This window comes from Chelonia mydas, chromosome 15 (genome assembly GCF_015237465.2).
Source record: "Chelonia mydas isolate rCheMyd1 chromosome 15, rCheMyd1.pri.v2, whole genome shotgun sequence".
Lineage (NCBI taxonomy): Eukaryota > Metazoa > Chordata > Testudines > Cheloniidae > Chelonia > Chelonia mydas.
In genome coordinates, this window is record NC_057856.1 from 29,042,414 (window position 1) to 29,062,492 (window position 20,079).

The window sequence follows — 20,079 nt, forward strand, 5'->3', positions numbered from 1 at the left end:
CAGTGCTGTCCCTTGCATGGTATCACAGTCCAGACTGATCTGAAGAGATCCTGGCTACAACGTGGAGCACAGCTATTGGAAGGGGACTATCAGTGAGTTAAACAAAACAAAGCAAAGACACAGTGGGGCAGCTTCGTAGCCTAGGGCAGACTTTGCTCCCCAGTGCCCTAGTGGTCTGTAGCGAGCCAGCTAGGCACATGGTGCTGGCTTGCCTCCTTATTTCCAGCTCCAGACTGTATTAAAAGAACTGAAAAAACATTCAATGCTTTCCGAGTGTTTTGCCGTGTAAACAATTGCTATAGATGCAGTGGGGTTGTGTGAGGGGAGAGAGACCACACAACCGGGAATGGCAGGGGAGGTGTCCATGAGAAAAACTCTGTTACGCTGCTCCCTGCTAGAGAACAGTTTGGAACGCTTGGCCTAGCAGACTGTGCTGTGCATTAGTGCCTCAGAGAGTGAGTGTCAGGAATCAGAAAAGGAGTACTTGTGGCACCTTAGAGACTAACCAGTGCTGCTTCTCAGGCAGGAGCGAAATCTGCTCCTCTCTCAGCCAAGCTGCCAGCACACTGACCAATCTGCCTCCATTCCATTCCCAAACTCGTTATTTTAAACCTTTAAACTATTTTATTCGTCACCTGCCCTTTGCCAGTGGCTCCCAACCTCATGCCCCCATAGCCACTGGGAAGGGGAAGGTGAGGCAGGGTGGCCGAGCACAGGAAGGTGAATAATAGTTTCCAGGATTCAGAAACAAGACCACAAATGGAATGAGCAGTGGTCAGCCACTACACAGACAGACAACAGTGCAGAGAGTGATGGAAAACCCCAGCAACACCAGCGGTGCATCTGCCCAGAAAATGCAGAGCTGATGGGTTTTAGAACGATTCCAAAAAAGGCAGCAGAGGCCAGGGCATATTTGACACATCAGAGATGTGTACAAAATAAACCCAGCAAAACCAGGCAGAGTAACTGAGCAAAAGCCAAAAACCCTCTCATCTCGATCAGCCCAGGCCAGCACATTCCCTCGTGGCACACTGCAGAGCAGCGCTGAAGCGTCCCAGGCTGCCTGCCTTCCCAGGGGCAGGGAGAGTACAGCCACCAGGCTGGGTAACGAGGAAAGCCCAAGAAAACAATAGCCTGTGACAAAGCCAGCCCATGATGCAGTGGAGGTGGGTGGAAATCTTGGGGCCACCCCCCAACCACCTATCTTTTAAGGCCAGAGCAAGGGCCGCCAACTTGAAAGAACCAAGAGAGCATTGTTACAAAGTTGTGGTGGGCTGGAAGCGGAAAATGCCCACACACAGGTATGCTCTGAGCAGCCCCAAAGGAAGTGGGCAATGCTTGGATGCTTGCTTTGGAAGTGGCCACTTGGACTAGGGAGAGGCAAACACACACACTGGCAGCGTTCCAGGAATGATCTGGATAGGACATCGTGGCAAATTGGCTGTGTTTTTGGAGATGCTGAGACCCTGCAGCCGTCTGCCCATTGGCAAGAGCGGGGCTATTTTTTGTCAGTCACACAGACCCCTAATCCATAGCAGGTGCCTTTGCTAGTGATCTTTACAACGTGGATTTCTACAGGAAAAAAGCAAAGATGAGCTGCTGTGATTGTAGCAGTTCTGTCAATGTAGGATGGACAGTAAACAGCAACCGTAACAGGGTGTTCTTCTTCCGACTGAATGTGGATGCTCATAACCCTACAAACCAACACTGCTGGAGCTTCTCAAGCTGCCCACCAGCTCCCTTAAAGGGGTACAACCAGGCTTAAGAAGAAAAGGAGTACTTGTGGCACCTTAGAGACTAACCAGTTTATTTGAGCATGAGCTTTCGTGAGCTACAGCTCACTTCATCGGATGCATAGCATATCGTGGAAACTGCAGAAGACATTATATACACACAGAGACCATGAAACAAAACTTCCTCCCACCCCACTCTCCTGCTGGTAACAGCTTATCTAAAGTGATCATCAAGTAGGGCCATTTCCAGCACAAATCCAGGTTTTCTCACCCTTCCCCCCCCCCCCCCACACACACATATACAAACTCACTCTCCTGCTGGTAATAGCCCATCCCTCTTTGAAACCTCTCTTTATAATGCGCATGATAATCAAGGTGGGTCATTTCCAGCACTAATCCAGGTTTTCTCACACCCCCCCCACACACACACACCCCTCCAAAAACCACACACACAAACTCACTCTCCTGCTGGCAATAGCTCATCCACACTGACCACTCTCCTTACAATGTGCACAGCAATCAAGGTGGGCCATTTCCAGCATAAATCCAAGTTTAACCAGAACGTCTTGGGGGGGGTTTGTAGGAAAAAAACAAGGGGAGATAGGCTACCTTGCATAATGACTTAGCCACTCCCAGTCTCTATTCAAGCCCAAATTAATAGTATCCAATTTGCAAATGAATTCCAATTCAGCAGTTTCTCGCTGGAGTCTGGATTTGAAGTTTTTTTGCTTTAAGATAGCGACCCTCATGTCTGTGATTGCGTGACCAGAGAGATTGAAGTGTTCTCCGACTGGTTTATGAATGTTATAATTCTTAACATCTGATTTGTGTCCATTTATTCTTTTACGTAGAGACTGTCCAGTCTGACCAATGTACATGGCAGAGGGGCATTGCTGGCACATGATGGCATATATCACATTGGTGGATGTTTCCACGATATGCTATGCATCCGATGAAGTGAGCTGTAGCTCACGAAAGCTCATGCTCAAATAAACTGGTTAGTCTCTAAGGTGCCACAAGTACTCCTTTTCTTTTTACGAATACAGACTAACACGGCTGTTACTCTGAAACCAACCAGGCTTAAGGTATCACCTACTCAAAAGGAAAGTTCTTTCCTACCACCACCACCTGAGTTCTGCACTATCTATCATTAAACCAGTCTAGCTTCATCCATCCCCACTCTAATTTAATTCACCACTCAGTCGCTCCCTGTGTACCACAGCGCTTGTCAGCATACTCACTTTGACTGTTGCCCCTGACCGTGGCCTCAATCCCACAAGGGGCTTGAGCACTCCACACCCCACTGAACAATACATACAGCATCTTCAAGATCAAGCCCTAAAAGAGAGAATCAGCTACAGGCAGGGCATTGTCTACGAGGTCTCTCTGCCTCTGGAACCAGCCAGCCAATATGAACTGCCCGGATCTGTTCACCCCCTGGTCTTGCTGCAAACACTATTTGCTAAGACTCTGGGGGAAGACACAGGGTTTGAGTGTGAGGGGTCAGGGCGTACTTTCTGCTCCAAATTATAGGTCACTTGCACTGATGTACTTTTGCTGAATGGGAGCACAGTAATGGATGTCTGTGTGGATTGTTTTCAGAGTAACAGCCGTGTTAGTCTGTATTCGCAAAAAGAAAAGGAGTACTTGTGGCACCTTAGAGACTAACCAATTTATTTGAGCATGAGCTTTCATGAGCTACAGCTCACTTCATCGGATGCATACTGTGGATTGTGATTCCAATAACCTGGGGGGGAGGGGGCGCGAGAGCAGCAGGGAGGTGCCTTTTTTGTATTTACGTGGGAATAAATAATGGCTGCAGTTTGCTTCCTTTTAGCATTTCATTCGCACTAGCATGGTGCTGTTGCTTTGCCGCTTCAGAGGCAGCAGAGGGATTTTTAAATCTTGTCTAAAGAAAAAAACAACCACAAAGCCCTTTCCACTGAAATGAAACAAAATCCATGAAGACGCCCTGCCTGTATTAGGTTTTTTACAACTGGTTTTTAGAACAATATTTGTTAGACAAACGTGCCGACCAAGCCTAGAAAAAGAAAAACCTTTTTTAAAAAATGGTGACGGTATTTTTTGTTGCAGGGACGGCCTTCGTGAAAGAAGTGAGCTTGTAGGAGGAGTCTGAAGCCACCCATCACCTTCCCTGCACACGCCACACCTGATGTCTGAATAGCAGGTCTCTGGACCGGCAATGGAGTGGCCGCCTGGAGCCTCCTGCTGAGACTCTGCCCGCGTCTGTATAACCACACAGTGTTGCTCAGCTGCGAGCAGGCGACCGATGGAGACACCACCTTCCCAGCCGTTGTTTAAGCCGGGGCTTTTTCCTACTCCACTTTTTACAAATGTTCCGGCACCAGACAGCGCGGAATGTGAAGCCCTAATTATAACTTTGCCATTTTCCAAGGCCACACCCACAGGGCAGACGGTTACAAATGGTCAGGGGCCTGAGAACTCATTTCCCCATTGTACAGTGCACGCTAAGGCAGGCTGCGGCAGCCTTGTCAGGATATGATTCAGCATCCTGTTTTGAACATTTAATACACTCTTCAACTTCTGCCTCTGGATCTCCCACCGACTCACTTTAAGGCAACAAATAGTGGAGCGAAGTAGCTAGACAAGAACACAGTGAGGCTACTGTCTTCCCAAATAAATGCTCAAGATAGCCACCCTGACTTCCCCAAGCCCCAACATCCTCCCCAGCCCAAAGGCTCAGAGTCAGTCAGGTCTGTTGTTAAAATACAACTAATCTATTCTCCCCTCACTGCATGTACACCATTCCTTATACACTTAAAGGGACGTTTGTCAGGCAGTTTGGACAAAACAATTACATTAAAAAAGGTGTGTGAGTGTGTGTGTGTGCGGGGGTTATAAAAATATTTAAAGATACATGTGTATTCACTAAAGTATATAAACATCCCTGTGCTGCGCTGGGATCGTAAACACAGCACAAGACTAGCAGGGGAAAACAACAAGCTGAAATGAAGCAGTCTTTTTTCACAACCAGAGCTAAGTGAAGTGCAAAAAGTAAACAAGTAGCAGAATGGAGAACAGTAAATTGGATTTTTAAAGTTCTTTGAGTTTCAATTACTTAAGGTACTATTGGTATCACAGGGAAGAATTTTTTAAATATGATTTTAGTTTAATCACCTCCCTGTTTATACACAAGCATGAGAATATGCTTGGAAGGAACTTGCTTGCAGGCAGTTCTTCTGCTGTCGATTACAGAGCAGTTTGGTGACTTCTCTAAATCCAAAGATTCCATCAGACACACAAAGCCAAAGTACAGAAGGGTACAAATTCACCCTGGTGTAACTCCACTGCCTTCAATGGTTTCCAAACCACAATCAGAAAATAACTTTCTTTTATTAAACAACAACAAAAGCGAGTGTTCGGCTAGTTATTAACCAATATGGTCTCTTAAAGCAGAGCATGTTCATTTCTGACCAGGTAACCCACTGGAATAGTGAGTACTCAGCCATGTAAATCATTGAAAGTCGAAGACAGGGGAAACAATGCTACTTCCTCATTACATTTTGAAAGCTAGGTCAACTTATGGTAGCTTCAGAGGTGATAAAAAGTCCTATAAATGAGACAGCTGAAAGGTACTGAATGAAAGCAATAATTCTTAACACATACACATCACTTTGCATCTCAGAGCGTTTTACAAAGATGAGAAAGTATTATCTCCCATTTTACAGATGGGTAAATGAGGCTCAGGATAGGTTAGATGACTTGGCCAAGGTCACAGAGTGAGTCAGTAGCAGAGCTGGGATAGGGGAGGGAAGAACTCAGGTCTTTCTAGTCCCTGTCCTGTTCTCTATCAACTGGACCACACTGCCAGCAATGTGTAGCATTTCACTGGTATAGATACTGTATTGCACACTCAACTAAAGTAATCCTGAACAGCACAAGGTCTACAGGAGTTCGTCAAAGGCTTCATGGGTAGATAAGGGCCCAATCCTGCAAACCTTTATTTACACATCAAACCCCATTTGCAGGATCTGCCCCTTAACTGTTATTTTAGAAAGCTCTAAGAACCCAGTCCTGCAGGCTTGGAAATGCAGGATTGGGCCATAATTGTTTAATATAATGTTCTTTTTAAAAATCAGCAGCATATTTCCTGGCCTGCCCTACTCCCCGCTCCCAGAAGCACCAGTTTCTCAGTGTTTACAACTTCAGAGCTATCTTCCCCCAAAGGCACATTCTTCCAGTCAGAATCCTCTGCCATGCTGTGGACAAATTTAATTTGCATTGTTATTGCTTTAGCTTTCTAATCTTCTGCCTCTACTAAAGTAGAGCGGCTAGCCTCAGAGCTCCATCAGGCACACAGACGACAAAGAGAGCAGAGACCCATGCAGCTTTACCCCTTCTCCCAAGGACGCTCCATAAAAGCACCGCCTCCAGTTTACTGTTTGGTAAAGAAGTGGGAGGTGCCCAGCTGTGCTCAGGATAACTGGAATGAGAGGCGGGCAGAGGATCCAAGCCCATTTACAGGTCTGTTTCACCGAGAGACTTGTCTTTGGTCTACCTTTACTTCCCATGCCCAGTGCCACCCCAACACAATTCCTGTATGTAGCCATCAGGCTCGGTGGAGTCTCCAACAGCCACATGGCTCTCAAAAGGAGTTGTGGGGCTGCAGAAGCATTGCGTAACCATTACAGACATGGCTCCTACCCCTCAGTCTGTGAAGAAGCAAAGACACAATGCAGAGACTGCTATGAGACTAGACACTGCAGGAACACGGGCACTTAGGCCTGGAAGGGACCTCCTGGGTCATCAAGTCCAGTCCCTACTACAGCAGGGACACAATGCCATTCAAAACCTTATCAAGCGCCCTCTGAAAACGACTTAGGTTGTTTGCACCCAACTCCTCCTATTGGGAGGCTGGTCCAAAACCTCCCTCCTCTGAACTTGCTGCTCATTTCCAGCCTAAATTCATTCATGGCCAGTTTATACCCATTGGCTCCTGTATCACCACAGTCCTTCAGCTTAAATAGATCGTCTCCTTCCCTGGTGTTTACCACCTGATGTATTAATAGAGAGCAACAAGGTCCCCTCTCAGCCTTTGGTTTGCTGCACGCTTAGCATGGGGTGAGTTAAACTGTGGGAGTCTAACGCACATGCGCATGACCACGTTACTGTGCTAGCGGGTAGCGGGGTTTCCTTCTGGCCCCTCCAAGGCTGAGGTGCCCCACTATGACCCTAGCTCACTCAATGCAGAGTGGAGCTACCTCCTAGAGCTGTAGTTAATGTTGTCAAACAAAACCAATTCTTTCAAGAGAGACCTTCAGACCAGATCAGAGGTCTGGATAGGTATCCCCCAGACAGACCTCAATGCATCATGGCTCTAACGTCATCCTCTGTGCAGGCAATCAGCGTCTGAAGGCACCCACACATTGTCTCTCTTCAACCACATTCAGAATGTGACTGAAAACCCTGTAATTGTGAGCATTATGGAATGACTGGATAAACAAACTTACTGTATATTTGTAATTAAGACAGCGCTTATCTGGATATATTGGCCAAGTGTATTTGAGCAATAGCCAATATTCATAATGGGACTGGCTAGGTGTGAAACATTCTCCTTGACTTAGGACAAGACAACCTATTGTCATGGATGATAAAAGGGAACAGGCGAAGTGTAATTAGATGAATTATCTACATTACAGGATTCGCTTTATGACTCTCCAAGTGACAAACTCTCCCAGTTCTCACGTCACAACAGGGTAAATTCTGGTTTTGAAGTTAGATGAGTTGTACAAAGGAAAAACTACCCGTGTCCTCCAGAACAGCTTAACACAGATGGGTTCTTCCTGTGCAACACTCTTAACTTCACTGAGGGTGCCTCAGTGTAACTGAGAGGAATCGGGGTCTAAAGCCACCTGACTTTCAGAGATGCTGAGCACACATTACTTGGCCATTGAAGTCAACTGGCCTGGTCCTGGAAAATCTTATGCAAAAACTCTAAGCATCTCAGTAGTCCCATTAACTCAGTGAAATCACTCGTGGTTAAAGGTGAGCACACAAGTTTTTTCAGGATCCTGTGGGTGTACAGCATCTCTGAAAAAAATCAAACCACAAATGCCCTGTGACGAGGATAGATACAAGAAACAAGCATTCAGCAGCTATGGCAACCCTAAAGACAGAATTACACACAGCAATTTGAAACTTTACCAAAGTATCATAGGCAATGAATCAAATTCATATAAGGGCCAGCAATTCCCTCTACCTGCAGTGGGGCTTGTCTTTACTTATCTGATGGCAAAAAATGGCTTACAGGAATATACCCAGGACAACGTGAGTATCCTAGCATATCTCCATTGCTACAATGATCAAACCCTCAACCCCATACACCCTCCAAGATCCTAGACATGCTTATTACAACATGTGGTGTACCTCATCCAGAGCACTAAATGCCCCAATAACAACTAAGTGGGTGAAACCAGATAATCACTGCACTCTCAAATGAACGCACACAGGAAAATGATAAAAGACAAAAACAAACTATCCCCTGTGGGTGAACTAACACCTTTCACAAAGTGATCACTCTACAGCTGACCTCTCAGTCCTCATCCTCAAAGGAAACCTGCACAACACTTTCAAAAGACGAGCCGGGAACTTAAATTCGTTACTCTGCTAGGCACTAAAAATCATGGACTGAACAGAGACACTGGATTTATGCTTTATTACAGCAATCTGTAACCCACTAATCTCCCCATTTTTTGTCCTATGGCTGCTGAGGTGTTAATGGGCCTCTCCACCATGAATGATCCCTTACAATATGTGCTAACTATCTATCCTAACAATCTGTTCCATCTTGTATTTAGCTGTGACAGAAGTTGGTTCAATAAAATATATTACCTCACCCACCTTGTCTCTCTAATATCCTAGGACCAAGACGGCTACAACAACACTGCATACATGGGGCTGTCGTGTAATTCCAAAGAGGAGTTAAGAGGTGCGGCAGCTAGCCCTTTGTGACAAGGGCTGTGGGGGGAAGAAGAGAGCCTTCAGCAATTATAGAAGGAACCTGATGGCATGAACACACTGAGCCAACTGTCCTATCACAAATGAAAATTCTGGGACTTTCTGCAGTGAATGACAAATCTGTTCAGCAAGTTTATGAAAAAGCCGTAAATGTGTAATATCTGATAAATCCTGTATCAGGGATATTCACCCAGCACTGGCAGACAGATGGACTTTATGTTCCAACAGCTCTTCCTTTTTCTGACTGCTAGGATCCTATGAGGTCTTTTAAGTCACGCACTGCCAAACCCTATGCCCACCACACGTGACAGAGAACTGCTGTCATGTCAGTCTCTCTCGGTCTAGGATCTCAAAGTTAATACAAAAATATCTCACTGCCACACCAATCAGGGCCTTCATTTCCTGCAGCAAACACAACCCCGGCTTTAGACTGCTTTTGCAGCAAAAGAACAATGAAGCTGAACAACTCTGCCACCCTATGGGCACAAGGTAGAGTCTCAGTAAGTCACTGTACAGAAGCACCTTATGAAAGGAGAGACAAACTCCTTCTGTGCAGAAGGTTACAATCCATTTTTAAATTTTATTTCATAGACCATGGTGCCACATAAACTCCCATCAATCCTTTGCACAGCTTCCACTCATCACAGCAAGAGGGTTAGACAAAGATCAAGGGTAGCAACTAATTATTAGGCCTCAGTCCTGCAAATATGCATACAAGTAGCCCCATTACGCTCTGAGCGGTCAGGAAATCAGACCTTAGTTCGTAAAGTTACTGCTGTTCGCAGCATCGCTCAGTGAATAAAATTACGCAAAACCCCTTTTAAGACTGGTATCAATCTCCCCTTTTGTTTATTTGGCCGCTGGTGAGTCCAAATGCCTGACTTGTGCATATATATCCAGAGGCTGGGCGTTCAAACTATGGGCGCAGCTGTTTGCCTATGTTAACTAGCCATAAAGCCTCCTCTCGTTAAGTTTTAGAGCTAACGTGGCCCTGAGTTGAATGAGACATGCACACTTCTCAGAGCTGCTTCAGGCTGCCTTAGGGTTTGGTTACACTGGAGCTGGAAGGTGTAAATTCCAACTCAAGGAGACATACCCACACTAGCTCTAATCAAGCTAGCATAGTAAAAACAGAAGTGTAGCCATGGCAGTGCGAGCAGTGGGAGGAGCTAGCCGACCCCAGTACGATGCTGTCCAATACCCTAGGTACATACCCAGGATGGTTAGCCTCTCCTGCCACATGCCCACCACAGCTACATTTCTATTTTGGTGCAATTGCTCCCTCGGAGCTAGCACAGGGGTGACTCCTGGAGCTGGAATTTACGCCTTCTAACTCCACCAATCCTAAGCCTGAAATGACTCTGAGAAGGATACGCCATCTCGTTCAGCTCAAAACTTAATGAAGAGGCTTTATGGCTATATTTTTAAGTAACACAGGTGATCAGCTGAACACCTAATTTAAACCTTCCAGATCCAGCACAGACATACCCTGAGGCAGCATTACGTCAGGCTACATTCAGAGGGTTCTTTGTGACCATATTGGTTAGATACTTGATACTTTTCTGCAAACGAAATCCGGCATTCTACAGAATCGATATCTGTCATGACGACCAGATGATACACCAAGCAGGCTGCAACTCGCCGTTTGACACACCTTCCTTAGAACTCTGCTGCCTTGTGTCTACGTAGACCGGCGACTTACGGACCTACGATTGCACCATCACTTTGCCCCTTTATAAAGAACAACAACAACAATCTGCACTTCTGCAGCAGCTTTCAGCAAAGGAACATTTTATAGACACTAATTAGTTCTCAGGACCCTCCTAATAGGTTACATATTATTATTTGTTTTACAAAAGGGTAAACAAAAGCACAGCAAGATTAAGGCATGGGCCCAGGGCCATGGTAAATCAATGACAATCTTTCCATTGACTTCAGGGGTGCTAAACGTGGCCCCAAGTCACATAGTGCAGGGGTTCTCAACCTTTTTATTTCTGAGTCCTCCCTCCCCCCAACATGCTATAAAAATTCCATGGCCCACCTGTGTCACAACAACTGGTGTTCTGCATATGCAGCAGAGTAAAAGCCAGGGCCGGCATTAGGGGATAGCAAGCCGGGCAACTGCCCAGGGCCCCATGCCTCCGGGGGCCCCACGAAGCTAAGTTGCTCAGGCTTCGGCTTTCAGCCCCGGGTGGCAGGGCTTGGGTTTTGGCTTTCTGTTCTGGTCTCCAGTGAGTCTAATGCCAGCCCTGCTCTCTGGTTTATTTTGATGGACCCCCAGAAACCTGCTCATGGCCCCCTAAGGGGCCCCGGACCCCTGGTTGGGAACCACTGACATAGTGAATAAGTAGCAGAGCTGGGAGTAGAACCAGGAGTACTTAATTCTCCTTGAACTTCTAGACACCACTGCCACTACAGAATAAGGACTGAGAAATAAAAACTAAAACCTGTAATCAGAACTTACAAACCAGAGAGTCCCGCTTGGCAGGATCAAATGCACAGTGCCTCTGCTGTACAGTCAGTCTTGTTAGAGTGATTTGTAACTCAAGTCAGATCACTGCTGAGCCAAACAACAGAGGCTGTAACACAGCTGCTTGCAGCTTACCTCACCTGTTTATAGAGAAGACGACTCGGCTTTCTAACTTCAATTTATGCAGAATAAAAAGAATCCATTCCTCAAAACCCCACCCACTGCCAAAATCAGAAAATTGTACAGGTTCCAAATTAAAACAGGTTCTATCCCAGCCCCAAAACATATCTATGCGTCTGCTGGAATCCGCTGGTGTATTAGGGTGTAAAGGGAATCAAACTTCCAGTAGTGTGTAACAGAGACACATCATGCAATATCCCATGAACTCAGTGTGCCTGAAGGTATAAAAAAATCAATGACAAATGGCAAACAGAAAACAAAACCAATAAACTGCCTAAACGGACATTAAAACTGGGGAGTAGGACCTAGGAGAAGAGCAAATGACAAGAACAAGCCTGTTGAGATACTGCAGAGTTTCTAAGCCATACCTTTCAGACAGCTACGTTTGGAGATTGTGGGGCAACAATTGATTCTGCACATGAAAGCCCTCTCCCATCTCCTCTGGGTTACTTACCTCAGCCCTCTCCTCGCTTATTTCTTTTGTTCCTTTCCTTTTCCCCCTCCTCACTTCATAACAGCAACTTATTATTTCCAACATGAAATGAATTCAATCCTTGACCATTAAACAGTCAAAAGTGAACAGAGGATGGCTCTATTTCCACCATTCCTCCAGCCACCTCCAACTAGGGCATAGGCTCCCCCCCGGCAAAAGAAGCCCAAACTATTAGAGACAAGACACATTAAGATAATTAATAAGCGTTGTGGATTAATTTTATAAACAATGTTCCACTTTTTTCCTGACAAGAAAATTAAACCTCATTTTAGTTTTTAAATGTTAAATGCCAAGATCAAAAATAAAATAACTGAATGAGAGAGGTCAGTGATCTGGCCTCAGCTCACTAGAGGTCCTGGGGTCTGCACAGGAGCAAGAATCTGCCTGTCCAAAGCTCATTGTGGGATCAGGGCGTAGGAAATCACATGGCAGAAGTTCAACAGTGCTGGAAACAATGTTTAGAACAGCATGAATTAAACGGTTCTGCTCACCTCAGGTTTAATTTGCGATCTTCATCACTGCCAACCTCCAGCTAAGGAGGGAAAAGAGGGATAGAGAATGTGTTATGCACTGGCTGTTTCTATCTTATTGTCAAAAATTCCTCACACTTTTTAAAACAATGATTTTTTTTCAATGTCCACAGAAAAATAGTACTATCCAGCCACATAAAATATCCCCTCCCACTATTTCACCCGGTACAGGATGTCAAAGGGGCTCACAGGGAGTTTAAAACCATTAAACACCATTCCTGCAAGCTGGAGGGCAGATCAGCTGGCGGATGGAGTGCCTAGACATCACAAGGGATGTGCACACAGCCCTCCCATTGAAGTCAACAGGAGCTGAATAGAGCATCAGAATGTTAGCGAAGAGCGGGGCATAAAGAAATCCTTCAATGAATGGGGTAGTGTGTCAATATGATGGATGCAATCAAAACTGTCCAGCTCGGTTTTATAAGCCGTATGCTGCTGATCTCTGGGAGGTGCCTATGCGTTTAGGCCAGGAAGATCTGAGCTCTATCCCCAGTTCAAAGCGTGTAGCCTACTGATAAATGTCATGTTCCTAAACGGCCACGGATTTGTTTTTCTGATTTTTTTGCAAGTATTTTAACCTACCAAGAGAAGGTAACCCAGCCATTAGAAGCACGAGTAAAACCTAACACAGCTGGTGAGCCTCCACACAAATGCAGCTTTTACACAAATCAGCAGAAATTAATTTGGCCTTTAAACTTAAAAAAGTGTAAGAGTCCTACTGGTTTTTATTAACAGTTCTACTGCAGTAGTGCCAAAAGCCACAACCAGTTGGAGCCCCTTTCTGCTGTACAATGTACAAACAATGCTCTGAAATGTTTTTTGTGGACCTCAACTAAAAAAAAGGGTTTAACATAACATTTTCAAGGTTAGAGGGGGTTTTTAATATTAAGACTTCAAAAGGTCAGAGTTAATGATGTAAAAGAATTTGCTGCTCATAGCTAGTAGTTATGGTTCTTAATTTGTTATTGGACATTAAAATGACGACACACAAGTTCTATTACAGCTTTGCATAATCTGTATATTAGACGTATCTATTCAGTGGAAAGGAGATATTAAAAAGCAATGCAAGATTACTGTGACTGATAGAGCTTTGAAGAAAAATATATTTCCTCTATTTTTATAGTTTGTTTACTTTGTGCATTTACCACCACTTAGCGTACTATCAGTTGGGCCCTTATCCTGAGGTCAGACTCCTGCAGAAACCCGCCTGGGCCCATGTGGAGCCCCAGTGATTTCAAGTATCAGGGGGTAGCCCTGTTAGTCTGCATTCACAAAAACAACAAGGAGCCTGGTGGCACCTTCAAGACTAACAGATTTATTTGGGCATAAACTTTCGTGGGTAAACAACCACTTCTTCAGATGCACCTGAAGAAATGGTTTTTTACCCACGAAGCTTATGCCCAAATAAATCAGTGATTTCAAGAAATCCACTGAAATCACTGGACACAGGGTCCACCTGCCTGGATTCAGTTGCAGGGTTGGGGACCTAGTGAGCTCCCCCACTTGTCTGGTCTGTTACACAGCAATGGGGGAACATACAAATATTTTTTTTAAATTGTGATTGTAAAAATATGTATGAAACCACAAATATCATCAGGGAGCTTCAGAACTTGAAGCTACTTTACACTCATCTTTTCAAACTGACTAGGTTTCAAGTTGACCTTTTTAAAAAATAAACAAAAATAGGCACAACAGGAAGAATTAAGGGCTCAATATTACAGAGGACAGAAACCTTCTTAACTGGCTTTAGCTCTTTGGGCAGAACATTTATCTGAACTGACAAGGCTGGCAACTTGACTGGGTATTTGCTGGGTTATATACAGATATAATTATCTTGTACTGGACCCATCACTGGCAGTGCCATTCAACCATCCACTCATCCCCCAGTTTGTCCCAGGTACTCTGAGTGATGTCAAGCCCTGGCTCTTCAGGTGAGAGCATCCTGAAATCTGCATCGTGAAGGGATAGATCCATCTTTAGGCCCTGATTCTGCACCGTGACCTGCCCAAGCAGACAGCTGAGCCTGTACAGCTTGCAATGCTGGACTGGGGCTTTGCCTACAGCAGAAAAGATGCTGGAGATCTGATAGGGCAAGGGAGCTATTTGAATTTATAAAAAATTAGCGACTGTGCAAACTGGTTTTCTGCTCAGAAAAAAATTCATAAGGGTTTCTGGCATGCCATATTGACACTATGACAATTCCCCTGAAGACAACATTAGCATCCATTTTATAAATTCATACTGGTTTATGTGTTGTTAAGAAGCAGGCTGTAAGAGCTCTTTCATAGTAAGAACTTTTGGGTCAATAATTCCCTTTTTAAAAAGTCTCTAAATACATATTTGCTACAGACTCAGCCTGTAAATCCATCTTCACAAGAAAGAGTGTAACAGATCAGGGAAAACACAGACACAGTTTGGCTAGAAATTCTTTGTTTTTAATTAACATTATACAAACCAAAAATCAAAGTTTAAATTTCCAGGGGTGATTCATAGATTCATGGACTTTTAGATCAGAAGGGACCATTAGGACGGAGAGTAGGGGGAGATATCCTACCTCAGCCTTTCTCTGGGTACCCCTTAAAGCATCTCTATTCCTGGCTCATAAAGATGCTTCTGAAAAGGAATTGCCCTGGCTTTGGAGTACACCCTATTGCAGTGGATCCCAAACTCGTTCCACTGTTTGCGCAGGGAAAGCCACTGGCGGGCCGGGCCGGTTTGTTTACCTGCCGCATCCGCAGGTTCAGCCGATTGCAGCTTCCAGTGGTCGCGGTTCGCTGCTCCAGGCCAATGGGAGCTGCTGGAAGTGGTGCGGGCCGAGGGACGTACTGGCCGCTGCTTCCAGCGGCTCCCATTGGCCTGGAGCAGCGAACCGCGGCCACTGGGAGCCACGATCGGCCGAACCTGTGGATGCGGCAGGTAAACAAACCGGCCTGGCCAACCAGGGGCTTTCCCTGCACAAGCGGTGGAACAAGTTTGGGAACCACTACTCTACTGCATCCAATGGCAGGCATGAGCCAATACTGCATCCAATGGCAGGCATGAGCCAATCCTCATGGAAGGAGACCCCTATTTCCTCGGAAAAAAAAACAAACGGCTTTATACCCTTACAGAACATGATACTGAACAGACATAATGCAGAAACACTCCAAAGACAAAACAGACACACCAAAAGCTTGATTCATCTCTCATATACACTAGATTAAAACCCGTGTAACCCCACTGACTTCAGTGGGATCACTCCTGGTTTACAACTGTGCAAACGAGATGAGAATCAGGTCTCTCTCTTTCACGGGTTCACAGGACAATCAATGGCTTATGTTCAAAATTTAGGTTTTATACCTTTTTTTTAAACAAAGTAAAGATTTTAAAAACCCTTATGGAAACAGAAATATCTTCATGATTTCATAACATTTTCAGTGAAACAAGACGGGCAAGGTAATATTTTTTATTGGACCATCTTCCGTTGGTGAGAGAAGTTTTTGAGCTTACACAGAGCTCTTCTTCTGGTCTTCTTCTTCTGACAGGAAGAAGACCACTGTGTAGCTTGAAAGGTGGTTTCTCTCACCAACAGAAGCTGGTCCAATGAAAGATGTTACCTCACCCACCTCGTCTCTCTAACATCCTGGGACCCACACGGCAACAACATATTTTTCATATTTTTCATATTTTTCAGTGAACACAGTTAGAAAATAAACCGTATCTCTGTGGCTTGGTAAACTCAAACCCACAACCTGGAGCGAGGGCAGAGCCACTAGGGAATTAAAGGCTGAGTCCAAGGTCCACAGTTTGGAATGAACAAAGTAAACGAAGAGCATCCCTGAGCTGGGGACAGTCAATGAGATTTTTACCAGCCATTCCCGACCACCCCCCATACTCAGCTGAGATCATCAGTGGGAGAAGGTTAGTGACAGGGATTTGACAGGTGACAAATAGGACTGTTAACCTGATAGGAGAACGGACACAGGGGAAAGTATATGGGAGGAAGGCCCAGGCAAGTGGGATGCTGTGTAAAGGGAGGGCATGGGGGTGTAGGGAAGGACACAGGAGAGCGAGGAGTTAGGGTAGGGGAACACAGAGCCCGTCTTCGGGGTTTATAGGGCAGGGGAAGGGCACAGGAGCGTATAGGGCAGGAGAAGAGGAACAGGGCAGAGGAGATAACAGAAGTGGGGGCCTATGGGGGTGGTAATAAGGCAGAGGAGTATAGTAAGGTGTGGGGCCTGGTGCAGAGAGAGGAGGTATAGTGGAGTGAATAGGGCAGAGAGGGTATAGCAGGTGTGGGATGTATAGAGGCAGGGGACAGAATGGGGCAGAGTTGTACAGCAGGGGTATGGGCCAGAGGGATATAGCAGAGTATTGGCTCTGGAGAGGAAGGGCTATATAGCAAGATGTATGGGGCAGGGGGCTCAGTGGGGCTGTGCGGGACTGGGGGTATACCAGGGTGTTGTGAAGGCAGGGGGCATGGTGGGGGTATAGCAGGGTGTGGGGGGCAGAGGGTATAGTGGTGGGTGGGGGTAAGGTGGGGGTATAGCAGGAGGGGCAGGGGGCACAGTGGGGGGTGGGGTTATATCAGGGGCAGGGGCTCAGTGGGGGTGAGGGAAGGGGGCACAGTGGGGGTATAGCAGGGAGTGGGGGGCAGGGGTTAAGGTGGGGGTGGGGGTATAACGGGGGCAGGGGGTACAGAGAGATGAGGAGGGCAGGGGGTACAGTGGAATGCGGGGGGCATAGTGGGTGTATTGCAGAGGGTGGGGGGCAGGGAGTACAGAGGGGGTTATAGTGGGGTGTTGTGGGGGCAGGGGGCTCGGTGGAGATACAGTGGGGGACAGGGGTTGGGGACACAGTGGGGGGCAGGGGGTATTTGCGGGGGGTGAGTGTATTGGGGGAGTGGGGGGACGGGGGCAGGGCAGGGGGGACAGCGGGGGTGGGGGGGACAGCAGGGTGTGGGGTCAGGGGGCACGGTGGGGGGTACAGCGGGGGTTGGGGGCAGGGGGCACGGTGGGGGGTACAGCGGGGGCGGGGGGCAAGGGGTACAGCGGGGGGCACGGTGGGGGTACAGCGGGGGTTGGGGGCGGGCGGCATGGTGGGGGGTACAGAGAGGCGGGGGGCGGGGGGCAGGGGGCATGGCGGGGGGTACAGGAGGGGCGGGGGGCACAGTGGGGGTACAGCGGGGCGGGGGGCAGGGGGTACGGGGGGCACAGCGGGGCGGGGGGCACGGTGGGGGTACAGCGGGGGTTGGGGGCGGGGGGCACAGTTGGGGGCACAGCGGGGGCGGGGGGCAGGAGGGCACGGTGGGGGGTACAGCGGGAGCGGGGGGTACAGAGAGGCGGGGGGCACGGTGGGGGGCACAGCGGGGGCGGGGGGCAGGGGGTACGGGGGGCACAGCGGGGCGGGGGCACGGTGGGGGGTACAGCGGGGGTTGGGGGCGGGCGCCACGGTGGGGGGTACAGAGAGGCGGGGGGCAGGGGGTATGGGGGGTACAGCGGGGGCGGGGGGCACGGTGGGGGTACAGCGGGGGTTGGGGCGGGCGGCACGGTGGGGGGTACAGAGAGGCGGGGGGCAGGGGGCACGGCGGGGGGTACAGGAGGGGCGGGGGGCACGGTGGGGGTACAGCGGGGCGGGGGGCACAGCGGGGGCAGGGGGTACGGGGGGCACAGCGGGGGCGGGGGGCACCGTGGGGGGTACAGAGAGGCGGGGGGCAGGGGGCACGGCGGGGGGCACACCGGGGCGGGGGGCACGGTGGGGGTACAGCGGGGCGGGGGGAAGGGGGTACGGGGGGCACAGCGGGGCGGGGGGCACGGTGGGGGTACAGCGGGGCGGGGGGCAGGGGGTACGGGGGGCACAGCGGGGCGGGGGGCACGGTGGGGGTACAGCGGGGGCGGGGGGCAGGGGGCACGGTGGGGGGTACAGAGAGGCGGGGGGCACGGTGGGGGGTACAGCGGGAGCGGGGGGGTATAGAGAGGCGGGGGGTACGGGGGGTACAGAGGGAGCGGGGGGCACGGTGGGGGGTACAGAGGGAGCGGCGGGTACAGCGGGGTGGGGGTACAGCGGGGCGGGGGGCACAGCGGGGGCAGGGGTACGGGGGGCACAGCGGGGGCGGGGGGCACGGTGGGGGGTACAGCGGGAGCGGGGGGTACAGAGAGGCGGGGGGCAGGGGGTACGGGGGGCACAGCGGGGGCGGGGGGCACGGTGGGGGTACAGAGAGGCGGGGGGCAGGGGGTACGGGGGGCACAGCGGGGGCAGGGGGTACGGGGGGTACAGCGGGGCGGGGGGCAGGGGGCACGGTGGGGGGTACAGAGAGGCGGGGGGCAGGGGTACGGGGGGCACAGCGGGGCGGGGGGTACGGGGGGTACAGAGAGGCGGGGGGCAGGGGGCACGGTGGGGGGTACAGAGAGGCGGGGGGCAGGGGTACGGGGGGCACAGCGGGGGCGGGGGGCACGGTGGGGGTACAGCGGGGCGGGGGGCAGGGGGTACGGGGGGCACAGCGGGGGCTGGGTACAGCGGGGGCGGGGGGCACGGTGGGGGGTACAGCGGGGCGGGGGGCAGGGGGTACGGGGGGCACAGCGGGGGCGGGGGGCACGGCGGGGGGCAGGAGGGCACGGTGGGGGGCACAGCGGGAGCGGGGGGGTACAGAGAGGCGGGGGGCAGGGGGTACGGGGGGCACAGCGGGGGCAGGGGGTACGGGGGGTACAGCGGGGCGGGGGGCAGGACCGTCCATCCCCCTTTGCCCGCAGCCCTCGGGGCGGCCCGGACCCCCCCCGCCCGGGGCCTGGCGCGGCCTCCCCCTCGGCCCGGCCCGGCCCGGCGCCCCCGGCTCACCTCGCTGGCGCTGGCCGAGGAGGCGGCGCTGGGGGTCGGCGAGCGCTGCAGGGTGACCAGGGCCATGGCTGGGGCGCGGGGCTGCCGGCTCCGGGCCGGGGCGGAGCGCGGGGCCCGGCTACAGAGACGGCGGCTCCCGGCCTCCGGCCGCCTCCATCCGCCGCTGCTGCGCAGCCTCCGGCCGGGGGGGGCGAGCGGGCTGCGGCGCCGGGCGGGGGGCGGGCGGGGGGCCGCGGGGAGGTGGGGGCAGGCTGAGGGCAGGACGGGGACAGCAGGGGAGGCTGGGGGCGGGGAGGGGGCAGCGGGAGGGGTGGGGGCTGGGGTGCAGGTAAGGGGCAGCAGGGGGGCTGGAAGTAGGGAGGGGCAGCACAGGGCTGGGGTGCAGGTAGGGGGTGGGGGACAGCAGGGAAGGTGGGGGGCAGGCTGGGGGCAGGGGGGGCAGCAGGGGAGGGAGGGCAGGCTGGGGGGGGCAGCAAGAGGGGAGGTGGGGGGCAGGCTGAGGGCAGGGGGGGCAGCAGGGGAGGGAGGGCAGGCTGGGGGTGGGGGGGCGCAGGAGGGGAGGTGGGGGGCAGCAAGAGGGGAGCTGGGGGGCAGGCTGGGGGCAGCAAGAGGGGAGGTGGGGGGCAGGCTGGGGGCAGCAGGGGAGGTGGGGGGCAGGCTGAGGGCAGGAAGGGGGCCGCAGGAGGGGAGGTGGGGTGCAGGCTGAGGGTGGGGAGGGGGCAGCAGGGGAGGTGGGGGCAGGCTGAGGGCAGGAAGGGGGCCGCAGGAGGGGAGGTGGGGGGCAGGGTGGGGGCTGGAGTGCAGGCAAGGGGCAGCAGGGGGGCTGGACGTAGGGAGGGGTAGCAGGGGGCTGGGGTGCAG

At 50.7% G+C, this 20,079-nt stretch overlaps 1 protein-coding gene across 1 annotated transcript in view; it reads right to left on the minus strand.

Moving 5' to 3' along the window:
• Positions 1 to 19,390, minus strand: part of SSH1 (slingshot protein phosphatase 1) — a 63,427-nt gene extending 44,037 nt beyond the window's left edge. Inside the window, exons 1-2 of the mRNA XM_037878758.2 lie at positions 19,219 to 19,390; positions 12,367 to 12,407 (exon numbers count right to left, since the gene is read on the minus strand). Coding sequence (XP_037734686.1) covers positions 12,367 to 12,407; positions 19,219 to 19,284 — 107 coding nt within the window. The 5' untranslated portion in view covers positions 19,285 to 19,390. The remainder of the gene's footprint in view (positions 1 to 12,366; positions 12,408 to 19,218) is intronic.
• Positions 19,391 to 20,079: the final 689 nt, after the last annotated feature.